The sequence below is a fragment of the Pipistrellus kuhlii genome, unplaced genomic scaffold, assembly GCF_014108245.1.
Source record: "Pipistrellus kuhlii isolate mPipKuh1 unplaced genomic scaffold, mPipKuh1.p scaffold_m20_p_9, whole genome shotgun sequence".
NCBI classification, from domain to species: Eukaryota; Metazoa; Chordata; class Mammalia; order Chiroptera; family Vespertilionidae; genus Pipistrellus; species Pipistrellus kuhlii.
This window is the reverse complement of record NW_023425595.1, coordinates 16260200-16287664: the sequence shown is the minus strand read 5'-3', so window position 1 is coordinate 16287664 and position 27465 is coordinate 16260200. Positions and strand designations below refer to the sequence as shown.

At 39.4% G+C, this 27465-nt stretch overlaps 1 protein-coding gene across 4 annotated transcripts in view; it reads right to left on the bottom strand.

Moving 5' to 3' along the window:
• Positions 1–307: 307 nt before the first annotated feature.
• BDNF (brain derived neurotrophic factor) overlaps positions 308–27465 on the bottom strand; it is a 55169-nt gene continuing 28011 nt past the window's right edge. For 3 of the 4 annotated variants that reach the window (XM_036427677.2, XM_036427678.2, XM_036427681.2), the window contains exon 2: positions 308–1615. In XM_036427677.2, the coding sequence (XP_036283570.1) occupies positions 848–1615 (768 nt within the window). In that variant the 3' untranslated portion in view covers positions 308–847. Of the gene's footprint in view, positions 1616–2717; positions 3000–27465 lie in introns of those variants that run through there. The other variant, XM_036427676.2, reaches the window with a different exon arrangement.

Genomic DNA, 27465 nt, shown 5'->3' with positions numbered 1-27465 from the left:
TTTCCTGTGACCAAGGCCCAAGGGGTGAGTGAGAACCTAGGAGGTGCATTGTGGGAACTGGAGTGAGCACTTCATTCAGTTGCCTTAATTTTTATTCACTTCCTAGCCACCTGATTGATTCTGCAAATCAACATACAAATGTCTTTTATCAATCAAAATATAGACTGAAGGGGTTCCTTCCCCATCCCTACACTCTGTGGGAACTTAAAAACAAAAACAAAAACCAACAAACAAAAAAAACACAAAACAAACAAAAATAGACCCCCTCCCATCCCCCATCCCCTAAGCCAGTAAAGCGATGACAACAGCACCTTGACATTGTTTTAATTCCAATGCTATCAGAAGTTTAAAAGCAGTAAAACAGAGTACTAACAAGAATGAAGATACTTACTGTCTAAAATGTAAACGGAATGTTTTGGTTCAAATTTTTTGTTGTCGGTTTTTGTTTTGCTTTGCTTTGTGTTTTGTTTTGTTTTGTGTCTGTTTTCTGAAAGAGGACAGTTTGTTATCAATTCACAATTAAAGCAGCATGCAATTTATTATCTTTTTTTTTTAAAACTTTTTTACGTTTTTCAATTCTTGGCAACGGCAACAAACCACAACATGATCGAGGAATGTAATGCAGACTTTTTGAAAAGTTGTGCGCAAAAATGACTGTTTCCCTTCTGGTCATGGACATGTCCAATAAATAAGATTGTAGAACCACTGTACTGTATAAACTTCATTTATACATGCAGTTCATAAAATTAATTTTTTTTCTCTTAACTGAATAATTTACCCTGTTATGTATATATACAAATAGATAATTTTTTTTTGTCTCCATAGAATCTATACAACATTAAAGCCACTATCTTCCCCTCTTAATGGTCAGTGTACATACACAGGAAGTGTCTATCCTTATGAACCGCCAGCCAATGCGCTTTTTGCTATCCATGGTGAGAGCCCGCACGTACGACTGGGTAGTTCGGCACTGGGAGTTCCAGTGCCTCTTGTCTATGCCCCTGCAGCCCTCCTTCGTGTAGCCCATGGGATTGCATTTGGTCTCGTAGAAGTACTGCTTCAGCTGGCCTTTGGAGACCGGGACTTTCTCCAGGACCGTGACCGTCCCGCCCGACATGTCCACGGCGGTCTTTTTATCCGCAGCCGTGACCCACTCGCTGATGCTGTCGCACACGCTCAGCTCCCCGCGGCGGGCCGGGTCCGAGTGGCGCCGGACCCGCATGGACATGTTTGCAGCATCCAGGTAATTTTTGTACTCCTCGAGCAGAAAGAGAAGAGGCGGCTCCAAAGGCACTTGACTGCTAAGCATCACCCTGGACGTGTACAAGTCCGCGTCCTTACTGTTCTCTTCCTGGGGCCGGGCCTTCGGGTCCTCGTCCAGCAGCTCTTCGATCACGTGCTCGAAGGTGTCAGCCAACGACGACGGGAGGCCCCGGGAGCTGGCCTTGGGCCCGTTCACGCTGTCCAGAGCCCCATGGGTCCGCGCACCTGGGTAGGCCAAGCTGCCTTGTCCTCGGACGTTCGCTTCCTTCATGGGGGCAGCCTTCATGCAACCGAAGTATGAAATAACCATAGTAAGGAAAAGGATGGTCATCACTCTTCTCACCTGGTGGAACTGTGGGGAGAAAGCAGAAACAGGGCGGAAAAGAGGTTAGGGCTTTCTTTTGGCAGAGGGATGCGATGCAGCCCGTTTGATTGCCATTCCAGGCCTTTCTGCAGGGTCAAGGCTGTGTGTGTGTGTGTGTGTGTGTGTGTGTGTGTGTGTGTGTGCGTGTGTGTGTGTGTGTGTGTGTTTATGGATCGGTGATAAACTCCAGCTGCACCAGACACAAGTTAATGTCAGTAGGGTGCTGTATGTGGTTGAATATATAAACCAGAGGCGTGCAGTGTTTTCTCTGAGGTTTAGCATATAACCCTGTGATTAGGTGGCGTCCAAGCAAGTGAAAAAGATGGTGGCTTCAAGCTTTCCACCTTCTTCCTCTCACTTTAGAAGCTTTGTAAGTTAAATTTTTAATGACCTCTGCTCAGGCTGTCACAAGGAACACGACATCAGAAATGTTACTAAGCAACAACTGTAAGTGTGATAGTAATTTCCCCCCCAAGTTAGCAACAGGGTCCTTGCAGGGGTGTGTGGCCTGGGGGGTCTGAGTGGCCCTTCGTTGCTATGTGATAATGAGGCATGAATAGCACAATAAAACGGAAGCTAGGATGTCATAAGAGGGCTTTTCATGGTGTGTTTTTTTCTCCCATAACCATCTATTACAACAAAGAAGATCCCGCATCCTCTCTGACAGATAAGGAGACCGAAGGCCACAGAGGACTGGCCTCATGTCAGGAATAAAGATTCCAGGAGAATGTGGGCCCCCAGCCCCAGCTCCAGGGTTTTCCTACTGCACCTGGGTGGTCAGAACTGAAAATGTTTTGCTTGTTTCCAAACAGAAATCATTTTCTACACATTGATTTTAATGATGTGTCTATGCCTGAGGCTGATATCATGAAAACAGAGTGTCTGCTTAAGAGAAAACTGGAAAAGGCACCGACGTCCATTCAGATGCCTCCCATGTGCGTCTCCACATGGATTCTCAGAACTCCTGGAGCTCCTCACCCCTGGGTTTCTCAGGCTCATATACAGGGTTCTGTGTGTGTGTGTGTGTGTATGTGTGTATGTGTGTATGTGTGTGTGTGTGTGAGCGCACACACCCTGAATTTAATCATACCTTTGAAGAGCTGAGTGGCATTTTGCACGTTTTTGGAATAGGCAGCCAGTGCTTCTTTCTGTGCTTTTGAAGTTTCCTGGGAAGTCCCTTAACAGCACACCACAAAATTAATCTTTTCCTGTTTGCCAGAGGGTTGCTATCCTCTAAGTTTGGCTCTCCTTCTACACGCATGCTCTGGGAGGCCAATTAGAATGGACGAACAAGCAAAATGAAACATACCTACAGACTAACCCAAGGTGATCGATCGTCAGATGCCAAAGGACTTCAGAGCCACTTACTTACCTGAAGCATCGGGTCCCTCAGCAGTAAGAGAAGCCAGATATTCTAACTACACTCAGTTCTGGACCTTGGACTTACAAGAAAACACACATGTGCCAATCGGTAGGCAAAGGGGACCATTTTCCTGTCCATGAAGTGTCCCTGAATAGGAAGGCAACCTGCTTCGTCAATATGGCTGAAAATTCCGGTCTTGAGAACCAAATGTTTCTGTTCTCTACTTTTACAAGAGGTCACATGTACCACCAACAGACTTTATTCTCATCCCCAAACACCGACAAACTTCCTCGTAGGTTCATTCTCCTTTCGCAGGAAGGGCAAGCCTGCTCAGCACTGCTTGCAGTGCACAATGGTCTGAGGTTAGGAAGGGTGCACGGGTTTGAGTCATGCACAGATGTCCATTCTGCTAATACCTGGACTTTTGTGAATGTTCTGGGTTCTGTACCATCAAAGAAATGGATCCTCTGAGGAGGTTTCTATTCCTGGCAGGCGGTACTTACACCACTGAATGAAAATCCTTTCTCCTAATGTTCCCAGGCCGAATGAAAAGAACCCAAGGGACACCTCTAATGTAGGCCGATGAAAGGAAGCAAATTTAGAATATTTTACTCCAGCCATCTCCAGCACAATGGTAGAGATTTGCTGTGATCAGCTCTCTTTTAATAGTATATTTCCTTAAATCTAAGATATTATCATTGTAAAATATACTATTTTATGTACCACTGAGAAATTAAAAAGGCAGCCAATTAAACTGCCGTTTACTATATCACTTAGAACTGTTATTGTATACTTACTCAAAAGAGTTATTTTACTCTTATTTGGATACATTTATCATATGTAATTTTTGTATGCTGGTATATGTCATAAAATTAAATAAAATAATTTGGCTAAGGCAATGGCAACTATATTGTGACTGCTGCATAGCCAACAAGAACAGTAAAATGGTATCAGCTGTAAGACACTACCCAAATTCAGAGAGGCTAAAGAAAAAGTGCATCTTAGAGTGAACAAAGCAGAGTTTCTTTCTCTCTCTCTTTTTTTTTTAAATCTTTATTGTTGAAACTATTACATATGTTCCTCTTTTCCCCTCACTGGCCCCTTCTAGCCCTCCCCACACCTTATTGTCTATGTCCATGGGTTATGCATATATGCATACAAGTTCTTTGGTTGATTTCTCCCCACCCACCTACCCATCCCAGCTTTCCCTCTGAGGTTCCTCAGTCTGTTCCATGCTTCCATGTCTCTGGATCTATTTTGATCATCAGTTTATTTTGTTCATTAGATTCCACATATGAGATCATGTTATACTTGTCTTTCTCTGTCTGGCTTATTTCACTTAGCACAATACTCTCCAAGTTACTCTTTTGCTGTCTCAAAGGGTAAGAGATACTTCTTTTTTACTGCTGCATAGTATTCCATGGCATAAATGTACCACAGCTTTTTTATCCACTCATCTACAGATGGGCACTTGGGTTGTTTCCAGATCTTAGCTATTGTAAATTGCACTGCTATGAAAATAGGGGTGCATACATTCTTTATGATTGATGTTTTCGGTTTCTTAGGATATAAGCCTAGAAGTGGAAGCACTGGGTCAAATGGAAGTTCCATATTTAATTTTTTGAGGAAATTCCATATTGTTTTCCATAACGGCTGTACCAGTCTGCATTCCCACCAACAGTGTACTAGCGTTCGCTTTTCTCCACATCATAACCAGCACTTGTCATTTGTTGATTTGTTGATGGTAGCAGAATAATTTTAATAAATATTTACTAAGTGTCCACACTAACTGCTTAAATGGCCCAAAGTATTGAGGCATCTTAACTACAGATTTGAAAAAATTGTTTTATTATTACTAACATAGTAACAAGTCTTTTCTTAATGTTATTTTTGATAATAAATCTTTTAATGATACCTTTTTATTTTTATACCATCCTTAAAGAAGTTTATCCTGCCTTTCATTCATCTCATTTATCTTTCTATTGACTTTTTTTGGGTTGAAAAGTGGTTAATTCTTTATATATATATATATTTTTTTTATTAGTTCCACAATCAAATCTTCAGAGGGACAAATAGAGTCTGAATAAATTTTACTTGGTTTTCATCCTGAAGCCTTGTAACACAGGCATGCCTCAAAGCAGAACATCTGCATAGGTTGAGTAGTTAACCGCCTGGTGAAAAAGTCCATCTCCAGGTCCCCATGAGTGACACTTCTTCAATGCTAACGGCTTACTCATAAGCCTTGAAGTCAGGTACACCTGATAACAAACCCATACTTTTTGTCAGAACAATGTAACTTGCTAACTTTTTTTGTTTCTGAAAATAGTTTCTAGATACTTTGGACCACTCAGACACAGGTTGGAAATCTTGAATCATGTGTGACAATACATTTCTTGTATAACCTTCAAATCTGGTCAGTGGAAAAGTCCTGCTCATTTTCCCTTTAAAACACTTCTCCTGTCCACCCCTTTCTCTCCAGCCCACAGCCACCTTCTTGGTTCAGCCCTCATCATCTCATTACGTGACTGCACTGTTCCTCTGATGTATTTGACATCCTTTCTATTCCAATCAACTCTAATAACCACTGCCTGAATAACCATGCTCATCTTACCATTCTCTTACACAAAAACTTACAATCATTTTATTCCCCTCTCCCCCACCAGATCAAATCTAATAGCTAACTTTGTATATTACTCATTGTTTCATATCCATTGCTCTGGTCTGGCCAAAGTCCTGGGAGACCCATATACATTATTGCCTGTAAGTGACTTGTTCCATTCTCTTGGCAAACTCCTTTCTATGTGACTAAATTGTGCTTATCCTTCATGACCCAGTTCAGATAACAAATCATATGTGCGCACTTTCTCTAATTACTCCTATACACACACTCCTCCTGCTCCTTTAAAATTCCACATTATATCTCATTCAGCACTTCCCTACTCACTTGTTCATTGGGAATGTATTTGCCAATGACAGTCAGTCTTTAGTTGGATGATAAATTCTCCAAGGAAATTGATCATGTCTGATCTCCCATTAGCTTAACACAGAATAATGTAATAGTGTCCAGTAAAAATGTACTGATGAGGTCATTAAACCACAAGAAAAGACAGTTCCGACATCATTTCATGATGTCCTTTGGAAAGCATCAGTGAACTCACTGAAATCATTAGATCAAGCGTAGGCTGTCCTAAACCCAAATTATAAGCTCTAAGAAATTTGATGGATTATCACCCATGAGCAATCTCTGGAGTTTCTCTAATAGGGTAAAACCTTACTTCAATAATTAAGCAAATAACATTACAGCATACTAGCCCTTCCTAGTACTTCCTGAGTATCAGTGTTTCTGACATCAATAGAAGACTAGGACAGTACTCAGGAATAATCATAACAGCAAAATGGGGAATTTTCAGACTTTTAACTTCCTTTTTAAAAACTGACCTCTTCAATAATTTCATATACTGCATTAAAAATGATAAAAGTTTAAGAGCTTCAAAGATAATTTTTCTGTATTAGCCATTCAGATGAGTCTTTGTTACATAAAAGGCAAAGAGGCTGCACAATATTGCTAAGGAGAGCATGAGTTTATATATCTGTCTATAAATAATATATTGATTGGTGCCGTGTAATTCTGCTCCAACATTTACAACAGTGCACAATCACAATCAAGTCAACCAAATCTCTAAAATGCTAGGAAGGTCTTTTTTTCAGACCAACTCTCAAAAATTAAATATGGTATATAAGGCTAAAAAGAAAATCTATATAGAAGGAATAAAAATTAATTTTAAATGTAACTTTTAAGTCTTAAACATTAACCAGATGACTACCCATGACAGCATGCTCTTCTGTTATACTAATACCTTATATTTGTCTAAAAGACTAGAGAACATTTGCAAGTATCATCTAACTTGGTTCTTACAAGGATACTGGACAGGTATTGTTTCTGTTATGTAAATGAGGCAATTATGGTTCAGAAAGGTTAAGTAACTGTCAGGTATCACAAAGCTAATAGGTCATCTGTCTTCTTGCCCAAGCTTTTACCATCAAGACATGCTGACAGTTTTGAAATATTCAACTGCAGGAAATAGAGAGAGGCTATGCTACAATGAGTGGTCAAAGAACGAGTTTATACAATATAGACACAGTTGTTTGTAGTTGTGTATATCTAGGGGCCCAACTTTCTAAAAGCAGCATCATATAGACACTACTTCATAGTAGTGGTTTAATCATGACCTCTAAGACTCTTCAACTTTAAGGCTTGATTACTTCAGTGAGCGACTGGAATATTAGGGCATGCAATTTTCCTCTAAAAGACAGTTTTGCAAAAAATTTAGACATGCTAGAAACAAGTTTCTATGACAAAGGCTAAGAAGGAAAACCAAACCATAGTACGGATAATTTGGCATACAGGGAGGAAATGCAAAGCTTTGTTCCCAGTCCCTTTGAGTTTTGTCAATGAACATATAATCAAACACAGTTTAAAGATATGGATGCTCATCTTAGTCCTATAAGCAATATGGATAATGGGAATGTTGAAGAAATTATCAATTTAGTTCCTTACACACATAATGCAAACCTATCAAAATACCACCTTAATTAAATCTTGCAAATCAATATAATCTTTAATTTTTGTCCAGCTTAACTATAATATGTGCATATATTCACCTTACTTTTGTTTGTTCATTAGACATGGAATCTAACTCTCAAGTCTTATAGTCTAGGGGGGAATTAGGACATATATGTAAGTAATTAAAATATAAAGAATTCTATAAAGAGAGAGAGAGGTTACTTCCTGTTAGAGAATGAAGACTGCTTTGTGAAGACTGCAAGGGATGGAAAGGATTTAAGTGTATCCAGAAAATATGCCAGTGGATGGAGTGCAGCTTGGTTAAAAGCATGAAGGTTGATAAGCATGCAGTACTTTTCTGGAGAGAAGAGTTCTGGATAGAAATAGTGAGAGATAAGAGTGAATGACTACCAGATTTTGGAAGGTACTGAGAATAATTTTAAAGAGTTTGGTCTTGTAGGCACAAAAGAACTGACGAGAGTTTCTGAGCAAAATGCTTCAGGAAGCCCAGTTCATCACTATGTGTAAGGAGGACCCAAAAGAACGATAGACTGGAAGAGGTGAATTAATTTATTGGTTTTATTCCTAGTGGCTACTTAACTTTAAAAAGAAATATTAAATAGTTTCTGGGAGTGGTGCTAAGGGTCTGGATAGATTCTAAACTTCATTTATTCATTCATTTTAAGGCTGAAGTGAGTTACAAAAAGAAACATGGTTAGAGAGAAAAGTGGGCTAAGTGGTAATCATGAGGACTGTTTGGATTGGCCAAAAAGACAGCATATTGGAATGTGAAAGGAAGGCGGGAATATAAACTTTCATTCCAATTATAATTACACTAAACTTTGATTCCACTGCTCAGCACTTTTAATTCAAAGATCTCCAAACACTTTGCAAATATTAAGTAATTAAGACTCATAGGACCCTGGAGGTATAGGTAACTATAATTATCCCTGTTTCGTACCGGAGGAAAAAAGGGACAGAGTTTTTAATCAACTCCTCTACTCGCTGTGGTTCCCCTGATAGAACAAGGTCAGGATCTCAGATTCCAAAGGAAAACTAGGCCTTCAGCTACAGGCACTAGTTTCTTCCATCCCTCTGTATTATTTCTGTAGTATTTCCCCATTAGGTATACATTATTTAGCTAAGAAATCTAAAAACAAAAGAAAAAACAAACACACACACACACACACACACACACACACACACACACACAAAATAACCATTCACACTCCTTAAAGAAAATAATTGGTAGTTGAAATCCATAACCAAAATGATGGTGGGGGGTGGGGAGGAGGGAGCTGATGATCATTATAGATGCTCACCTACTTACCTGAAATGACCAGCCAATTGAAACCAATAAATATTTTAGTAAGTGATATCTGATAATGCAGCTGTAGCTTTGAAGGAAGTGCCTTTAAAAATGTCGTTTTTAACCATAATGTAGTTTATGTCCAGGGTATCCAATTACACTTCCTACAAAACAGTCCTGCAGACCAGAGGACTCCCTAATCTCCTGGTACGCTTACAGTGTGGACACTTGCAAACATTTTACAGCCTCACTAAGAATGCCAGAAACATTGCTGGTTGGCAGTTCATACCCAGAGTGATACATACATTTAACTACCATGAAAAAAAAGTATATTTCCCTTAATCATTAATTTGATAAATTTCCATACATCTTTAACAGAAAGCACTTTAGCTCTAGTCCTCTATTAACACCCTGTAATCCCTGCCCCATACCTGAAAGAGTGAGGATTTTTCAGAGACCTACCTTATCCAAAAGTAAAACTAAGCCATATTCTCTGTTAGCATAGAAACTGGGTAAAAGTAAACTGTAATGATGGAATGAATTCTGGAATAAGGGATAGTAAATGACTGGAACAAGGACCAGGTTAAGGCAGAGAACATCCCACCTGGCATTCCAAGACCAGGTACAGCTGTCACCATCCAAAGATCTCTAAGTGCTTCCTCCATTACTACTTCCCCTGGAAAGCTACTGTTCTACTGTCATTAAAGGCTAATCCCTGAGCTGGCAGTCCTATCCATGCTCTCACCATCTTCTCCTCTTCCTCGGGGTAAACACTGCCCAAACAGAGCACATCTCTAGTCTATGACGAGGAAGTCTTAGCATAGAGCATATATACAAGTCACTTGCATAGCAAATGAGTAGGCTGTCTAAAAGTGTTTTTAAAATATATTTTAGAACCACTATTTTGTAGATTGTCAGAACCAAATGGCAGTCAGCATTCAATAATAAAAAAAAAAAAGTGTGACCTCTTTAATTGGGATTATCCGTTTTCTTTAGAATTTCAGGTGGGACTTGTTATAAGGAACTAAAGTTCCGATTTAACAATGTTCTAACTAACAAACTGCCAAAAACAATGGGTTATTTATCAAATTCCCTTACATAGTAGACTGTAATTTTAATTTAGAAAATGCTACCTACCTGGTTCTATAAGTGTCAGTGAGATTTAGAAAAATGATCAAGTATACATCACATTTAATGATAGGGGTGGATGTCTACAGCTACTGTGAAACCACAGGGTAAATTTCCTATAAAAGAACAATGACTCTGGAAGTGGTGAGTAGGGAGATCACCATTGTAGCACAGGCATTTTAATTGCAATGAAACATACAGACTTTTAATTTATAGAAAAATTCCAAATAAGAGTTCATTTTATGCAACTTAAAGTCTCAAAATTCAGGTAATTTTTGAGTGTTACATTTATAAATTAAATGTATTAATGCAATTCAAATTTGTGACTAAAAATACTATGACAAAAAAGAGAAATTTATAGGGCCTGAAATAAGGTTTAGGAAATGTACATATGGATAAACTTCCATGCATGAATATTAAACAAAGCCTGCTTCTCAAAGTGCGGTCCATAGGCCAGTAGCATCACCACAGAGTTTATAAGAAATGCAGAATCTTAGCTTCCCTTCCTCCACTCCACCTATCACTCTCAACTAAATTAGAATCTGTATTTTGATAAGATTCAAATATTCAAATTGATTCAGATACTATTAAAGTTGAGAAGCACTGGACTAAATGATAAAGAGAAAGGAAATGAAATTCATCTTTCCTCCTTTGTTAAACTTGTTTTATTGGAACATTTATTATGTAGAAAAAGTAGTTTTGCTTTTTTAATGGTATTATGTTAAATCAGGGTTCCCTTTATGTCAACTGGCTTTTCCACTATGGTGTTTATACAGTAAAGTACAGGATACCTATGAACGTGATTGGATGAATGAGAATATACAGAATCCTAACTAATATAAATCTGGCCTTCCATTTAATCACTAATTTTTATCTCAATGCTACAAGACAAGTGCACAAGAATAACTGGCTTTCCTGGTCAATTACATAGCCTAACATCATGCACTCAATCAGAATCACACTGAAAACTACACGGCCAGCTACAGCAGGTGGTAGATTTCAAGGCACATTAATATCATTTGCAGCCCAATGTATCTGAACCTTATGAGTTCTCCCTGTCATGAAATGGGGAGATGGGCAGGCAGAACTGACTCACCCATTCAATGGAGATTCTTTTGGTTCTATACCTGTCCTAATACAGATGAACTTCATCTCCTACCAAGTATCAAGAACTTTTTTTGAAAAAAAAAAGAAAACTCACAAAATAAAACAACAGCAATAAAATCCTAAAAAAAAAAAAAAAAAAATTAGTGTAAGTATCTAGCATCAAAACCCCCTCTCCAACCCTAACCTGTCTCTACAGGCAACCCAATTTCTCAGTTGTGTTCCAACATTTGGGATCAAAACTAAAGTACCCAAAATGGTAAGGGGCGGGGGGAAAGCTAAATTTCTAAAGAAAAATATAAACATTTTTGAGTTGAACAATGTACGAGGGAGTTAAGGGCGTAGTTCCATAAACAGAAATGGAAACTGGTCCAGTAAGCTTTTCACAAAGGACTGCAAAGACAAGCCAGTTTCCAAGCACCAAGAAGTCACCAAGCTCACCAGTACAGACGCAAACTACTCCTACTGGGAACCCTAGCAGTGTTGTTATTAAATCATTTGCAAGTGGGTAGGGCAGAGATGACACAGAACACTATTTTCTCAGGCAGAACCCCAAGTATTATTGGGTTCCACTTCAAGTCCTACATAGAACAGATGCCAACACAGATAAGGGGGTGACCCCTCCAAATTACAAACAAGGCGCACCCATCCCGCAAGCAGATGTTGTGAAAGCAGAGCAGAGCACTGTCTTCAAAGTTCCTGGATCCAGAAACAAGCATGCTCTGTACCTAAAAAAATGCAAGGGCGACCCAATTGCATTCCTTGTCCCTAAGGGAGGAACATGCAGTAACTCTTTGAGACCAGAGGATAAAGGGGGTCCTCTTTAAGAAAAGAAGAACGCCACAATGTGGAGATTGGGATCATGCCAGAATGATCACAATTAAAGAAATAACACAAATCAAAGAAAGCAAGTTAAGACCAGTCTGTCCCATTTCAATCTCATTTTCGGAATTGGAGATTTTATATCAACAGGTTGCTTTTAGGGTGTTGCTGGACATCCTGAGTTCCTGCCATGAGATGCTATGGGAATTGTGACAGCTGTGAGCCCACACCCACTAGACACCGTCACCACACAAACACACTCCTAATGGACCCCAGAGCTGTGGGAAAGGCATGTCCTTCTCAGTTTTTCCACAGATGGTGCCCCTGAAATTTTCCATAGGTGTGGCTAATTAGTTACCTGAGCAATTTCCATTATAGAAAGAATATCTGTACATAATTAGAGGTAGGTTCAAACTGGAAGGTCCCAACTGGACGGCTTTAGCATCATTAACTCAGCAGGGCTGATGTGAGAATCGGATGGATAACGCTCACTGATGAAGAGACCTCTCTAGATTTGACCCCATCCTCTGAAGGACATAGAACATTACATTTAAAAAAGCAGAAGAGCCCTGGCTGGTTTGGCTTAGATAGAGCATCAGCCTGTGGACTGAAGGGTCCCAGGTTCAAGTCCAGTCAAGGGCACATGCCCAGGTTGTGGGCTCAGTCCCCAGTGAGGAGTGTGTAGGAGGCAGCCAATCAATGTTTTTCTCTCCTTCTCCCTTCCTCTCTGAAATAAACAAATGAAGCAAAAGATAGGTGAAAGAAGGTAGAGGAAGAAACTGGAAAGATAACTTGTTTCTAGAGACAAAAGAACAGCATTCCTTTCAAAACGACTATCAACAAATCTTAGGGGGAAGGTAAAATTAGCGAGAAAAGGCTCTCAGCTCTCTGTTGCTCACCTTGATGAGACCATTTTCAGGAATCAGTTCGTTAAATTCCACTGAAGGGCAAAGGCACACGACTCAGCCCTTCTTCTGGGATGCACAGTCATACCATACAGAGCATGTGCGTAGATGCCACAACATGTGTGGACACGCAACTCTTTCTGTAGAAACTCGATGTTCTGAGCATTAACGAGGATTAACCTGCACACGTAGAAAAAACTGGTGGTTCCACACATCCAGTTGTCTTTCGGGTTATTTTTGCATCCAACTCTATAATTTCTTTTAATTGCTTACTGTAAAGCACAGGGAAGTGATCGTTGTTTGTAGCTTAAAGCAGGAGCAACAATAACTGACTATGTTCCCCTGCTCCCTGCCCTACCCCAGTCCCCAACTCTTCTGAGTGTCCCTGTTCATCTGAATAGCACAAGTAGGCCAGTTTCCAGGCCCTGTGCGTAATGAGCCATGTGGACCCTATTTAAGAAACTGGCCATGCTCCAGAGCTACTATAAAATACCAGTACAAGGAAAATATTAACATCTCAGATGACAAAAGATCCATATGGCTCGTCAGGAAATAGCCACATCACGTAAGCCAATAGCACACATCTATATGGGAACATTCAATTCTGTGGTTCCACGAATAATCAGGACAGTGAGAATGTGTGTTTGCCTCCATCCTTTTTCACTGAGCATGGATTCCTACAGAAAACATGCAAACTCAAAACAGCAATATATATGCAGTCTAAGCAATGGAAAGAGGGCGGTGTTTCTAGATAGTATTTATAAATAAGTTCAGTACCAGTGGTGGTGGTGGTGGTATGTATGGAGGGGATTTTGGAGGATGCTCTGGGAAGCTGTATGTGTTAAAAATGGTTAAAAATAATAGCTGACATGTATTAGCTATGAGGTAAATAATCTAATTAGCCACAGTTTAGGGGGGGGGGGGAGCAGCCCATAGCCCCAGCATGTGGTGGAAATGGAATTTGATTCAGGCCTGGCTTCCATGCCTCTTTCCACATGGGGTCAGATGTGGACATGTTGGCTTATATTCTGAAGGAGGTCTACTTGGCAGAGATATCCTGCAGACCTAGTGCATGAATTATTTATTTAAGCAAAGCCCCATATGATCATTTCTGATAAGCCATTTGTTTATACACTATTTGCATAGGGGTTGAACATAACCCTTATGTTTCTTCTTTACTCCCCTCTTCTCAATATTAAATTATTCCTTCAAGGGACTGACTGGGCATGCATACTTCATAGGGCATAGTGTCAAAACTATGCAGGAAGGTCATTTGTTTGAAATGTCAGAACATTTCCTCCCAAGATGATCTCTTTGGGTGCTGAGACAGAACCACATGCTATTCGTACCAAAAACCACAACTGAAGAATACCTGGTATCAGCTCCACATGAGTCAGGATGATTGCAATCGAGACCCAAGTGACATAAAATCTTTCTTTTGTACCCTAACCTAATCCCCTCAAAGTTTGGAGGCCTGTTACCTTAGGCCAACCACCCAATTTGACTTATAATTATTTTTATTCAAGACTAGAGGCCTGGCTGGTGTGGTTCAGTGGTTGAGTATTGACCCATGCATCAATATGCCCAGGTTGTGGGCTTGATCTCCAGTAGGGGGTGTGTAGGAGATAGCAGGTGTTTCTATCTCTCTCCTTCTTCCTTTCCCTCTTTCTAAAATAAACAAAAACATTAAAAAAAAGAAAGAATAGAGCTGAAAGCCTGAGAAGTGAGTAAAAGAAATGTATGGCAAGCCAATCTCACATTTATTCTGAAGGAGTAGTTCAGACAGCTAGTTAGGACCACTAAGGCAGAACAGATGGGCTGGCGTGGACAGAGAGCCAATCCTCACAGGCTGTGCCAACAAGAGCAACCGAGGTGAAACAGCCAAAGGAACAAGGGCCATGGAGTAGAGACCTCATGTGGACTCTCTGCCACCAAACTGGTTCCCAGAGGCCCTTGGCAGGAACTGCAGAGGCAAAGTGGACCCCACAGGAAGGCTGAGTTGATGCAAAACATGTACTTGGGCTGACATCCTGAATATTTGTGGCGGGTTAGATGAAGATGGCACAGAAGACAGAACACCTTGTTTCTGCCCATAGCCGGCCCTTGGGAGGGAGCAGACTTCTAGAAAAGCAGCTGCAAGGAGTTTAAGGACTAAACTGGAAATGCCTGTTGGGAAAGCCTTCCCAGGTGTTAACAAAAGACAAGGTCTGCGTGTCAGTGGTGTGTCAGCGAGCTCCTGGCAGTCCACCCTTACGCCCAGGAATTATTTCTGGTGAGAGCCAGGTACTGTCATCAGTACAACTCCCCAGGTGCAACTCGTCCTCATGGCAGAAGAGGAGTGGCTTTGCTATTTAAAGGGCCCCACCAACAATCCCGTGAAAAAGACATTAGTTTGGATCACAGAACCATTCTCCATTTAGCACACTTTCCTATGTGGTGAACCTAATGGGAATTTTTCTCTGAGAAAAATAAGGTTGAAAAATCAATCTTTTGTATGAGAATGATAAGGAGTTATGGGAGGGTGGCCTGGAATATATGTTTTTTCAAAATGTAAAGATGTTATTTAGGCTAAGAACCCTGTTTTCACAGAATGCCCTATTTGAACAGTGGTAGGAAACTGCATGGCAACTTTAAGGGACAAGTCCAGCAATATTGCATCATAGTTCAATGGTGATCCTGGACCCTGGTAGTTTTAATTTATCCTATAAAGTACGAATTGCTTCATTATAAATCTTGAATTTATAATGCAAAATCATTTTTTTTTAAAAGAGCACCCCCTGGGGTATGAAAGTTCCAAGCTTAACAGGACTTCCTCAGTGGTTTGGGCTATAACTCTTGACCTCAGTCCCTGGAACTAATGTGAACAGCTGGAAAACAAGCCTTGAAAGTCTGGTACTCAGGCCACTGTGGTGGTACAATTCCCTTTTCTGTTCCAACAAACATTGCTGTGCTCCTCGGTTCTAGCATTACTGGCTAGATGAATAATGAATGCGTGCTCAACTTTCCACTGCAGGAAATTCTGCAAGTGGCAACGAGGGTTCATTCCATGTGTGTCACCAGAGCTGGCGTTAGTCCCTGGCCACCACGAGGCATTGTTTCCATTGGAACTGATGCCCGCACCAGCTCCTGGAACCGTGTGGTGTGCCCACTGCAAACCAGGCAAGGTCAGACACTAAGATGTCACTTAGGCATCTTGCCTCCCATTTCTCCCCTTTCAGATTTATATGCACTCTTTGGTGGCGCTGTGGAGAAGCAGGCATTCTCATACACTGATGGTGGGAACACAAACCGTCAAGCCCTTTGCAGGATAGTTAGGCAGCATCTATCAAAGTTATAAATGTTCCTGCTGACCCAGCAATTCCATTTCTGAGAATAAATAAATGTACACATAGAGGAAGGTGCACATATACCTAAATGACATATATATACAAGTAATTAATTGCAACAAGACATATAATAGCAAAAATATATTGGAAATAGCCCCATTTCCAGCTATAGGAAAGCAGATAAACTATAGTACATACTTATAGTAGAATACATGTAACTGAAAAAGCAAGTTAGCTTCCCATATACTGGAATGAAAAAAATTCTGAAACATTTTGGTAAGTAATAAAAAGCAAGGTGCAGCCCTAACCGGTTTCGCTCAGTGGATAGAGCATTGGCCTGTGGACTGAAGGTTCCCAGTTTTGATTCTGGTTAAGGGCATGTACCTTGGTTCTGGTTAAGGGCATGTACTCCAAGAGGGAGTGTGCAGGAGGCAGCTGATCAATGTTTCTAACTCTCTATTCCTCCCCCTTCTTCTCTGTAAAAAAAAATAAATTATATATATAAAAGCAAGGTGCAGAACAATGTATGCATGACATACTACCTTTTGTTTAAAAGTGAGGAGAAATAATCATATGTCTCTATATTTACTTGTATTTACATAAAACACACTACAGGATTCACATGACATTAATACAAATGATCATATATAGATGGTATGTGTTGGGTGGGGAAACAAGTAGGCAAGACGCAGGTGGGGAAAGACTTCTCAGTGTAGACTTTTTACTAGTTCAATTTTTGGATCCTGTAAATAAATTAACTTTTAAAAATTAAATGAAAAATAACCAATTTTTAAAAAGAAGTACTTTTGGTACCAAAGACTGTTCCATACAGTTCTGACACAACAGACAAGAGTTACACCAGTTCCTTTGTTGTCCTAGTGGTGGCTACAGACAAGTCTGTTGTCTGGAGTCTGGAGTCTGGTGGGTGCCCTACCAATTTCTGGGACATTCCCCCAGAGAACAGGTACAAATAGGACAGCTGGGTATAGAGGACACTCCCTGGAGTTGGAGGCTGAAGACCCAAGTTCTGGTCCTGCCTTTCTCACTTGCTATTAAATTCACCCTCTGAAATGGCAGATAATTGGCCATTTTTAACCAACAAATTGGGCCAATGCATGGGTGCTCCTTTATGGTGAAATAATCCAAGGATGGCTGCCTCAGCTCTGTGATGAGGATAAGAGTTCATGGCCTGCTTGCCTCACAGCATCTTGCCCAGGGTCATGGACACATGAAAATGGGCTCTGTAAGTGTAAAGGGCAAACCCACCAGCAACTGTTGTGGAACACAATACCAGTCGGAGAGGTGACCTGGCCAAACCCTGCAGAGAATGAGACTCATTCCCCAAAGTGTCTGAGACACTGCGATGGTGGGAATAAAAACTTCCATAAGATGGAATCTAAACATAATCAGAAAACAAAGGCATGCTGACAAAGAAAGACTTGAAGAGGAAGACCTGAAGAGTAAGAGGTACTGTTTAATGACTCCCTATGTGGTCATCTAAAATTGAACATCCTGCAAATTCTGGAAGCTTAACTGGAAAATTGGGAAGACATAGATAAGAGCAAAGTTTATGACTATAGACTTGAATACAAATGCAAGATCCATGTCAAATGAATGATCCAAAAAAAATGGCCCTTATTCCTTGTAATCAGTACAGTTGTTGGAAGACATATGCCCATACACACAAGTAAGCGTCCAACTTTCCTTCAAAATCAGATGCAAACCTCACACACTTCTGAAAATGCTCCCTAGAGGACCTTTCACCCCACGTTTAGAAACTGAATAAAAAAACTCTTTGAAAAGACAAAAACACACACCCAACTTCTCATCTTCATATGCACAGTCATCTGGAAAGCAGATTTCCCACTAAATGGCTGGTCAGAGCTGCACTGCGATGTTAGACCCATCATGAAAATCCCAGGGTGGCCTTCCTCATCTTCCTGAAGGGAAACATTCCGAGAGGCGAGAGATAACCACAGGCGGAAGTTCAGTGGAGGTGCCCTAACTTGGTACAGCTATCTAGACTCTAGTTAGGCAACCAGAAGGCTATCTGTGGAATTCTGAAAAAGAAAGCAAAGAACTCCTTTCTATCGTGATTAAGGAAGATCCTTGTGCAAGGTGTCTGGTTCCAGCTACGGGTAAGTAGTCCAAGTGGTTCAATGCATTCTGGGACTACCTCTGAATAAAATGATGCACGTGACTTTAGTACATGCTGAGAAGCTAGCTCCAATGCCATTAAAGGTCAAATACAACATCCTCTCACCTCCAGTTTCATGTTTCACAGAAGACAATCTTTCCCCACAAAAATTTCTTTAGGAGGCTTACTATCTTATATTATTTGAAGGCAGTGTTTCCTTTTGCACAAAAGGCTTTTTAAACTATCTCTGACTAAAAATTACACATTATATTTTAGTTGATAATTTATTTATTCGTTCAGCAAAAGTTATTAAAAACTCAGCAAGTTTAGATGCACTTTGCTTTAGGAAAATTATATTCGAGGCTGCTTCATGTAAAGCAGGAATAAATTTACTTGTGTATTCTTAATAGATTTTTTAAGTGGCTACATCCTGAGTTTAAATCATCACTGATCTTCAAGTATAACAAGAGACTCAGAGACCCACCCATGGAGGTGGGTGTACTCCCAGCCAATTACCAGTAGCTTTCAAGGGAAGTGTTTCAGTGTTACTCGAAATGGTCAATTTTACATGATTATCTATTCAGGTAAAGGTTCACAAGATTAAAAACAATTCTTTAAAAAAAATTTTTTTTCATGGGAAAGGAACAATAAGCTGACACTTCCAAGGTGTATGTCAGGGCCATGGACATAAGCTCATGTTTCATCAGCAGAGCTCTGGGCATTCAGTTGAAGCTGAAGGTCATAACCAGCTATGTTTCTGTCATTCCCTCATGTGAAGGCAACTCAGGGGTAGCCCATATTTATTCCATGAGAGAAGAAAACCCCACACATGTTGTTAAGCTCCACTTCTGCCTCTTTTCCCTTCAAAGCTAGAAGGGTCACCCATTCTTCTGTGGTTGGGCTGTCTGTGAAAGCCTGGCATTTGGATGTCAACTTGTCAGACTTAACGCTTAGGATGACTGTGACTTAGCCTTCTCCTAGAATTTATCTTTTAGCTTTTTGTTAATTTAACAGACATTCTCTGAGCAGAGGTACTAGTGACACTAAAATAAATGAGACAGAATCCCTGCCTTGGAAATTTCACTGCTTAGACAGGGGATGGATAGCGGATTAGACACATAAACTGGTAATTATCATTCAAGGCAATACATGCTGAAATTAACAAAAAAGGGCATTCCACAAAGAAAAAATGAAAAGAGGGTAGAGGGGCAATGACAGAGGAGAGAAGTCTGTTGGCTAGTATTTTTCTCAATATAGATCATATATTGCAGCACAAAGATTAGGCTACTTGATCTATTAACCTCTTAGCACCTCCAACCCATAAAGCAAGACAGAGTACCCATGAAGAGCTCAATATTGGTGAGCTTTTGGGACATATAAGCTGGAAACTAAAAGACTCATTTATGGATACTTACCTAGAACTGATTTGCCATTCAAAATGCTTTCTGAGTTGAATATGATAACACTGAAATCTGAATCTTTAAATGAAGGGAGTACATGCTGAATTATTTAGCAAGTACCTATGGCTCTGCCTACAACAAATGGTGCCCATTAGTTGTCTATGTGCTATGGGGACTAAGATAATATAGGAGACATAGATTTTGCTTTCAAGGGCTTATACTATTTTAACTGCAGAGTGAAGACTAAAATACATGGGAGAGCAAAGCTAACATATGACAGCTTCTTTGAGACAAAAACCATATCTCATTCAACTTTGAAAAAAATTAACATTTATTCAACTTCCTATTATTTTGTATTTAGGATAACCATGCTTCCTCGCCTAAGGATTCTGAATTGAAATCAGAATAGAAACAGATTGCCAAACAGGAGTCATTATATAGGGTCCAGCCTCATGTTAACGAAGCTGTGTTAGAAAAACAGTGAACCCACTTCCCATTATCTCAAACCAAGGCCCTGGAACCCACACAGTTAGAGGCTGAAAAATGGGAACTGAGAGAGCAGATATCTTGGCTGGGCCTGCAAGCAACCATCCCTGGGTTTACTGCTTCCTGTGAAATGGTTAGAATGCCAAGAAACTGCAAATGTGGACACAGTGGTCCTATAGAGCGAAGAGAAATGGGCTCAACCAATGTGCAGTGGTGTGTTGCTTTGGTTTACATGCCATAGAGTCCAGCAGATGACAGATCTAGTGGGTCTCACCAGTCAGATTACTCCCTTCTCTTCTCATGGAAAGGAGCAAGGAATGGGGACAAGAGAAGGCTCCAGATGCTCCTCTGCTGGTGTTCTCTTTTAGGGAGCAAGTCCCCTTTTGGAAACATAGCATGGGGGAAAAGGACTTCCCTTAACTTTATTCTAGGCATAGAAAACTTAAGTAACTTGCCCCAAATCACAGGTCTAGTAAGTGGTAAACCTGGAATTAAACCTAATCATTGGCCCAGGAATGCAGGTACCAGGCTTAGACTGCCTCAAGAAGTTTCTGTTTAGGAAATGTTTCTTTAAAGTCAAGGACTACCTATCCCAAGTAGAATATTCCAGAATATTTTTCTGGACTAGAACATCATATCCAGTCATAGAGAAGACACACAATTTAATGATTGTATAATTGCTTATATAATTAACGACTAGTTCTGACACATAGACCGTACATGACCTAGGAATTCAGATAGGGCAGGTTTATTCTGGGCAGGAATCTTTCTAGAGGAAGTAGAACTAGAACTGGGTCTTGCTGGATTAGTAGGATTCAGATGAATGAAAAGAGGAGAGAGTCATGAATAAACAAATTATATGACAATGATTACAACAAAACATTTTTGGTTTTGTCAACTTTGGTACAAAATAAAGGAAAGTTGGTTATAAAGCATGCTGACAAAGTTTTTAATTGTCTTGATAGTAAGTCATAAAGGTGCTCTTTTAGGACTGGAAAGTGCCAATAATAATAGTACGAACATCCATGAATCATTTATTATGCCAAGCACTTGTCTAAACACTTCTTTACATGTATTAACATTATCATTACCCTGAGAAGAGGTTGTGGCCCAGATATTTGAAATAAACTATATAAGGTGACAGGCCTAGTAAGTGGTGAACCTGGAACCTAACTTGATGCTTGGGCCTAGGAATGCTACCCCAGGCTTTTTGCTCTCAGATTAGGAACTGTATATTTTTCATTGATGAGAGAGAGAGAGAGAGAGAGAGAGAGAGAGAGAGAGAGAGAGAGAGAGAGAGAGAAAGAGAGAGAGAGAGAGAGAGAGAGAGAGAGAGAGAGAGAGAGAGAGAAACATCAATGCATCAATGTGAGAGAGAAACACTGATTGATTGCCTCACACACACACCCTGATCAGAGATCAAACCCACAACCTGGGTATGTGCCCTGAGCAGGATGATGCTCTATCCACTGAGCACACTGGCCAGAGCTAAAGCATTTCTTTAGCAGTCCATGCTCTCAAAACCTGTGAATTTCTGATTATTTACAAGGCTGCAAATCCCTTCTAACCATGCTCTAAACCAAGTATTGGGATATTAAAGTAAACGATGTCTCTCTAAGTTGCAAGATATTTCACTTATTTGGCTTCCAGTACAGAAATTCAAACTTTCCTGTACATCTGAACTACTTGTAGAAGTTTCTAATCATAACATTTGCCCAGGCCCTGCCCTAACTCCATGAATCGCAGGGACTAGGATCTGATATCCATATTTAAAAAACAACAACACCACAGTCCTATGTTAAGTTCTTCAATTTTCATTGACCAAGATCTTAAGCAAATCTTTAAGCAAAATTACAACTTTGGAGCTCAAGGAACCAGACATAAAAAATTGTATGTTCCTTTCCTTCAAGGAAACAAAAGGTAACTAAATTTTAAAAATCAAAATAAGCATTTTTTTTTTTTTATCTTCCTATCATCATTTCTTCCTTGGCACATAAAAGTTCTCTCAGCTCTTGGGAGACAGTGGGCACTAGGCCAGGGTGACAATATTAGCCTATATCGGTGCCAGGTACGCACATTAATGCATCAAGAGTGAAATATGGTTTCTTTCTTGAATACTGCAGGTCACGATTGTAGATAGCCAAAGTAATGGTAAGGGGCTGCGTTAGAAGTCACCTGGCTGCAATCCTCACTCCTGTTCTGGAAGCTGTGCATCTTGGATCAGGTTATTTAGCTACTCTGAGCTTCAGTTTCCTCATCTATTATATAGGAATAATATCTGTCCAATCTTTTTTCAAAGGTTATTTGTAGGATCAAATGGAATGAGACATGTGGATGCATTTTTAATGTATGGGACACTATACCTTTGGACAAGATTATTACTAAATAATCTACAATCTTGCCTAGATATGACTTTAGCCAATAAAATCATGCAGGAATGTTAGTGAAGACCAACCAGCTGAATTTTAGTTTCAGTACCAATGCTATTGAGGTGTTTCACCAGAGCAAGACTTCAGAACCTCTGATACTGCATGGAACAGAAATGGTGAGGGTTCCCTAAGTTTTTACAACAGAAGAATAAACATGGGCCTGGCCACAGTGGCTCAGTGGTTGAGCTCCAGCCAATGAAGCAGGAGGTCACAGTTTGATTCCCGGTCAGGGCACATGCTTAGGTTTGGGCTCAATCCCAGTAGGGGACATAAAAGAAGCAATTGATGAATGATTCTCTCTTATCATTAATGTTTCTCTCTCTCTCTCCTTTCCTCTCTGAAATCAATAAAATTATATTTTTTTAAAAAAAGAATAACCACAGGCTCTGGAATAATAGATACTTTCAAGTTTTAAGAAAGTCACTGTCAGGGATGTGAAAACCAAAAATATACATACTGGTATTTTAGAAAAAGCATTTTAAAATAAATTTTACTAATGATGATAAATTTTAATGGTTAATAAAATCTTTAAGATAAGGTCCTACTGCATTACTTCTCAAGCATTACACATCTATAATTATTTCTAAAAATGCTGCAGTGAGAATCATTGCACATAGAAGCATCTACTTTATCAGGTTATCATTGTGAACACTCTTGGCCAAGCAGATGAACACAGCTTTCAATGCCAGAAAATGATGACAGGAATGGGCAGGAAAACTGTCATTTTTATGGGAAAGGATGTAAGATTTAGGACTTTGGGATTTCTACTTGTTGACTTTTGACCTAGAACAACAGTTTCCCAACTGGGTTTTGAAGAATGTCAAGAGACCCCTTGCAAGGGTCATAATTGGGTCAGGATGGGCAGGATGCTCCCACCTGTAGCTCAATTAGAACAGACCTGCTTATTTTTATTTTAACTATTGCAGTTCCATATAAGATTTTGTGAGGGAGGAAAGCAGTGTCACATTTACTTATTTATATTTATACTACTAATCTGAAGGTTGTGTCTATCTCTCCGATTTTGTCTGGAATGAAGAATAGGATAGTCTCTGGCACTATGTTTTTACCACTTATTTTAACTGTCCTCCTCAGGAGTGACAGAGAAGGCTAAGTACATGGCTATGGGTTTGGTATTTGAAGAAAATTGGACACTTCCTGTGTCCTGTGATTTATTTTATTTTATTTTAGATTCACAAAGAACTACGTGCAAATTTGCTTCTTTGTTGTATATCAAGAGGTTAAACATTTCTGAGTGGATGACTATGCTCTAGTTATATTGACATATTTACATGATCCATGAAGACCACATACAGATTCTTACTTCTATCACACATTTGAGCATAAGCGAAATGAGAACCAATGGATTGAAAAGTAGTTTTTAGTAAGCTCTAAAGAAATACCATTACAAAATTTAAACATGTTTTGACTAATGTTTAAAGGAAAGCTAGTAGTCACTGAACTGATTTTTGTCTTCTTTTCTTTAGTATAATCATGAAACCAGCTTCTTGTAAAGTAAATGAAAACAGTCTCACAATTTAAGTTTCTTTAGGGGGGAAACACACAGGATTTATAAACACTGTCAAATGAAAGACAGATTCCTGAATACTAAGAGGCCCAATCATGTCCTTGTATTTAGGAAAAAAAAAAAAAAACCTTCATAAAATCAATGTTTCCTTCTATTGTGGCTTCTATCGGCATTATTACAAGAGTTCCTCATGAAATATCCTCACAAACAAGATGTTGAAGACAATGTCTAACAAGCTTGTTTGTTGTCTTAATTGAACGCAAAATGGCATCTGAAAATTAGGGTATAATAAAAGGTCAATGAGTTTTTCCAAAATGTTCCAGTCCATAGTATGACCTGAAAGTTCAGAAATAAGTCAGAGAATTTTTTCAAAAGACTTTTTTTTCTAGTCTTTTGATGTGAGTCTATAAAGAGGTCATGGGAGGTTTATGTGGGAGAATCAATGAAATTCCTTATCAAGTAGCTGCTGAAGACAGTTGGCTTTATATAATGGGGGGAAATGAGCTAGCCCATTGCTTGGTACCCACTGGGTGCTCAATTCATGCTTGAATTAATGAATAAAATAATCATTTCCATTGTATGATATCTTTACTTTGAAATAGGGAGAAACATATATGCAGGCTATAAACTATAAGATATATAAAAAAGGGGATATAAATAATAAATTGCTTTGTTGATAATATGAATACTTGAAAGCTGTATGAGAGATCATAAAGAATAATATCTGTGAGTACTTGGAGTGAGCTATGCATGTGATGGTCCAAACTTGCACTTTAATGGCATCTCCATGTTGGTTAATCTCCACCTTATCTTCCATATGAGAAAAGTTAAGTTATAATAAGTTATGAAAAAGTAGCTCTCTCCATGGTGAAGCCTGATGGGATTGGGAGAGGGGTCAACTTCTTTGACAGTTTACATTTAAAAAGAGAACTCTTGGAAAACTAATCATCTGAAGATTTTTATGGTTCCCAGAGAGAAAGATGAATTTTTTATTTTTATTTTTTAGTTCAGCTGTTGAACTCTTAAAAAAAAAATCTAATGTCAAAAGTTAATCTCTTGAGCAACTCAGTCATCTGAATCTGATCAGAACTATTTTTTTTAAACATTCCCTTCGGTCTGATCCAAAATAACTACGTTTGAGAATCCATAGGTAAGTACAGAAAGTAGTAAAAGTTCTGCACTTTGCAAGGACATGGGAAGGGTTTCTGAGACTTAATTCATGAAGCTGCACATATTTCAGGTAGAGGATTCAAAGATAGAATATATCTTTGTCACCATTTGGATTACATGGGAATCAAATATGAAGAACATACTTATGATATCAATATATTTGAAAAACTTAGGAATACAAAAGTACTCCAGAGTAGACCTCGTTCCAACCTCGTATGTTAGTATATAACACTTCCTACAAGGATTTCAGTCTGTTTAAACATCTGTAAGAGGAAACTGACCATGTGCCAAAGAAGCCTCTTTTTTTTTTCTTTGATAGTTTATAAATCCCCTTAATAAAATGCTTTGCTTGCTGTAAGCATTAAATATTTGCTTAATTAAATGGAACTACAAGTTCTAGATACTACGCACAGTACCTAAGTTGCTATCACTGGTCTTAGGTCTGCTCTCAGGGGCAATATAAAACAAGCCTCCCTCAGCCAGATCTTCATATTTGTGAAGGCTATCCTCTTAACATATCACATATGCTGCCCCTCCAACCTCCCCAGCCATGGCAGGCATTAACCATCAGTTAGAACATTATTTTTTTTTTTAATGTTCTTATGATTTTAGAGAGAGAGAGAGGAAGGGAGAGGGTTCAAGAAATAAAAACATCTATGAGAGAGAAACATTGTTCAGTTGCCTCCTACACACAGCCCTATTGGGGATCAAGACCACAACCTGGGCATGTGCCCCGAATAGGAATCGAACTGGAGACCTCTTGGTTAATGGGTTGACACTCAACCACTGAGAAATACTGGCCAGCTAGAATGTTCTTTTTCACTGAGCCTGGAGAGCTCCAGAATTCTTAACCCAGCATTCCAGCTAGCTACCATCATATGATTAGTTTTTTTAAGGGAGGTAAAGACATTTGCCAATCTAGCTTAGTCTTCTTGCCCCAAGCCACCTATTGCATGTTCTCTGGACTCTCAACCATTCCCCAAATCCCCTATGCATCCTGGTCACAATGATCTCAATACAGACCAATATGTCAATGATAAACCTAAAGGAACCTATTTCAGACCCTTGAACTGAAGATAACACTTGTTTAATAGTCCACTTAATAAATGGAAGAGAATTATTAACTTCTCCATTTCAGTATTATGCTTCTACCAGTATAGTCCAGTAGTTATGTTGACTGTTCCTCGTCATACCACTGGCTCACATGGAACCTGCAGCTATTTAAGACGTCTAGGTTTCCTTTCTACAGTCCATTAAGTGATCCCAAAAAATCTTGTCTTGATTCCCTACTCCATCCTACTTATACAATTGATTTTAACCTAATCATAGTATTTTCATTGAAATGAATGTAAATGATCCAGACTCTATCATTCAACAGAAGGTCTGCTGGCTTTATGTTTCCATATGGTAAGTACATCATCTGTGCCTTCAGATACATCATCAGCCAACATGTTAATGCTGGGTGTCCTTGCCCAAATGTTGCATAAGAGAGAGAACACCTTCGACAGTTTGGTCTAGGAATGTGGCCTGGGACTCGGCCAAGCATCTCTTCCAGCAGCATGGAGCAAATTTCTCAACCTTTAGTTTCCGCATAATGTAAAAGAAAGTTATCTATGTTTAAAAACACTTCCCGTAATTCAAGAAATAAATGAGCATGTGAAAAGAGAGAAACTTGTTTTAGTGTGGGCACAGTTTCAGTTTTCAAAAGCACATAGAGGCAGAAAGAAAGCATCAAGAAATGCAGCAAATGCTGACGGTAGCAGCTCCAAAACCAAGACTGATTTAGACTAAATCCCATGTGGCAAAATTTTTATTCAATGAGTTTCCTTCTTTATCTCTCTCTCTTCCCTCCAAACACTTCTTCCCTCTCTTGCTTTCATTTTCAGAAATTTTTTCCTGAACAATAAAGTTTTCTGCATCTGATTGCTTCTATGATGATACAAAGTGCAGACAATATGGTGACTTTCTTTGATTCTGTGCTTACTAGAAATTGGCACAAACTTAATGTATACTGTTTTCCATTTCCTGAGGTATAATAATTGGCATCACCACTGGCATCCAAATATTTGAAACCATTTAAGTGAAAATCCATTAGTAAGTTTATTCTCGCTACTGTCTACATCAACTTTAACATTCCATATGTTCCAAATAATTTTATGAATGAACCAAA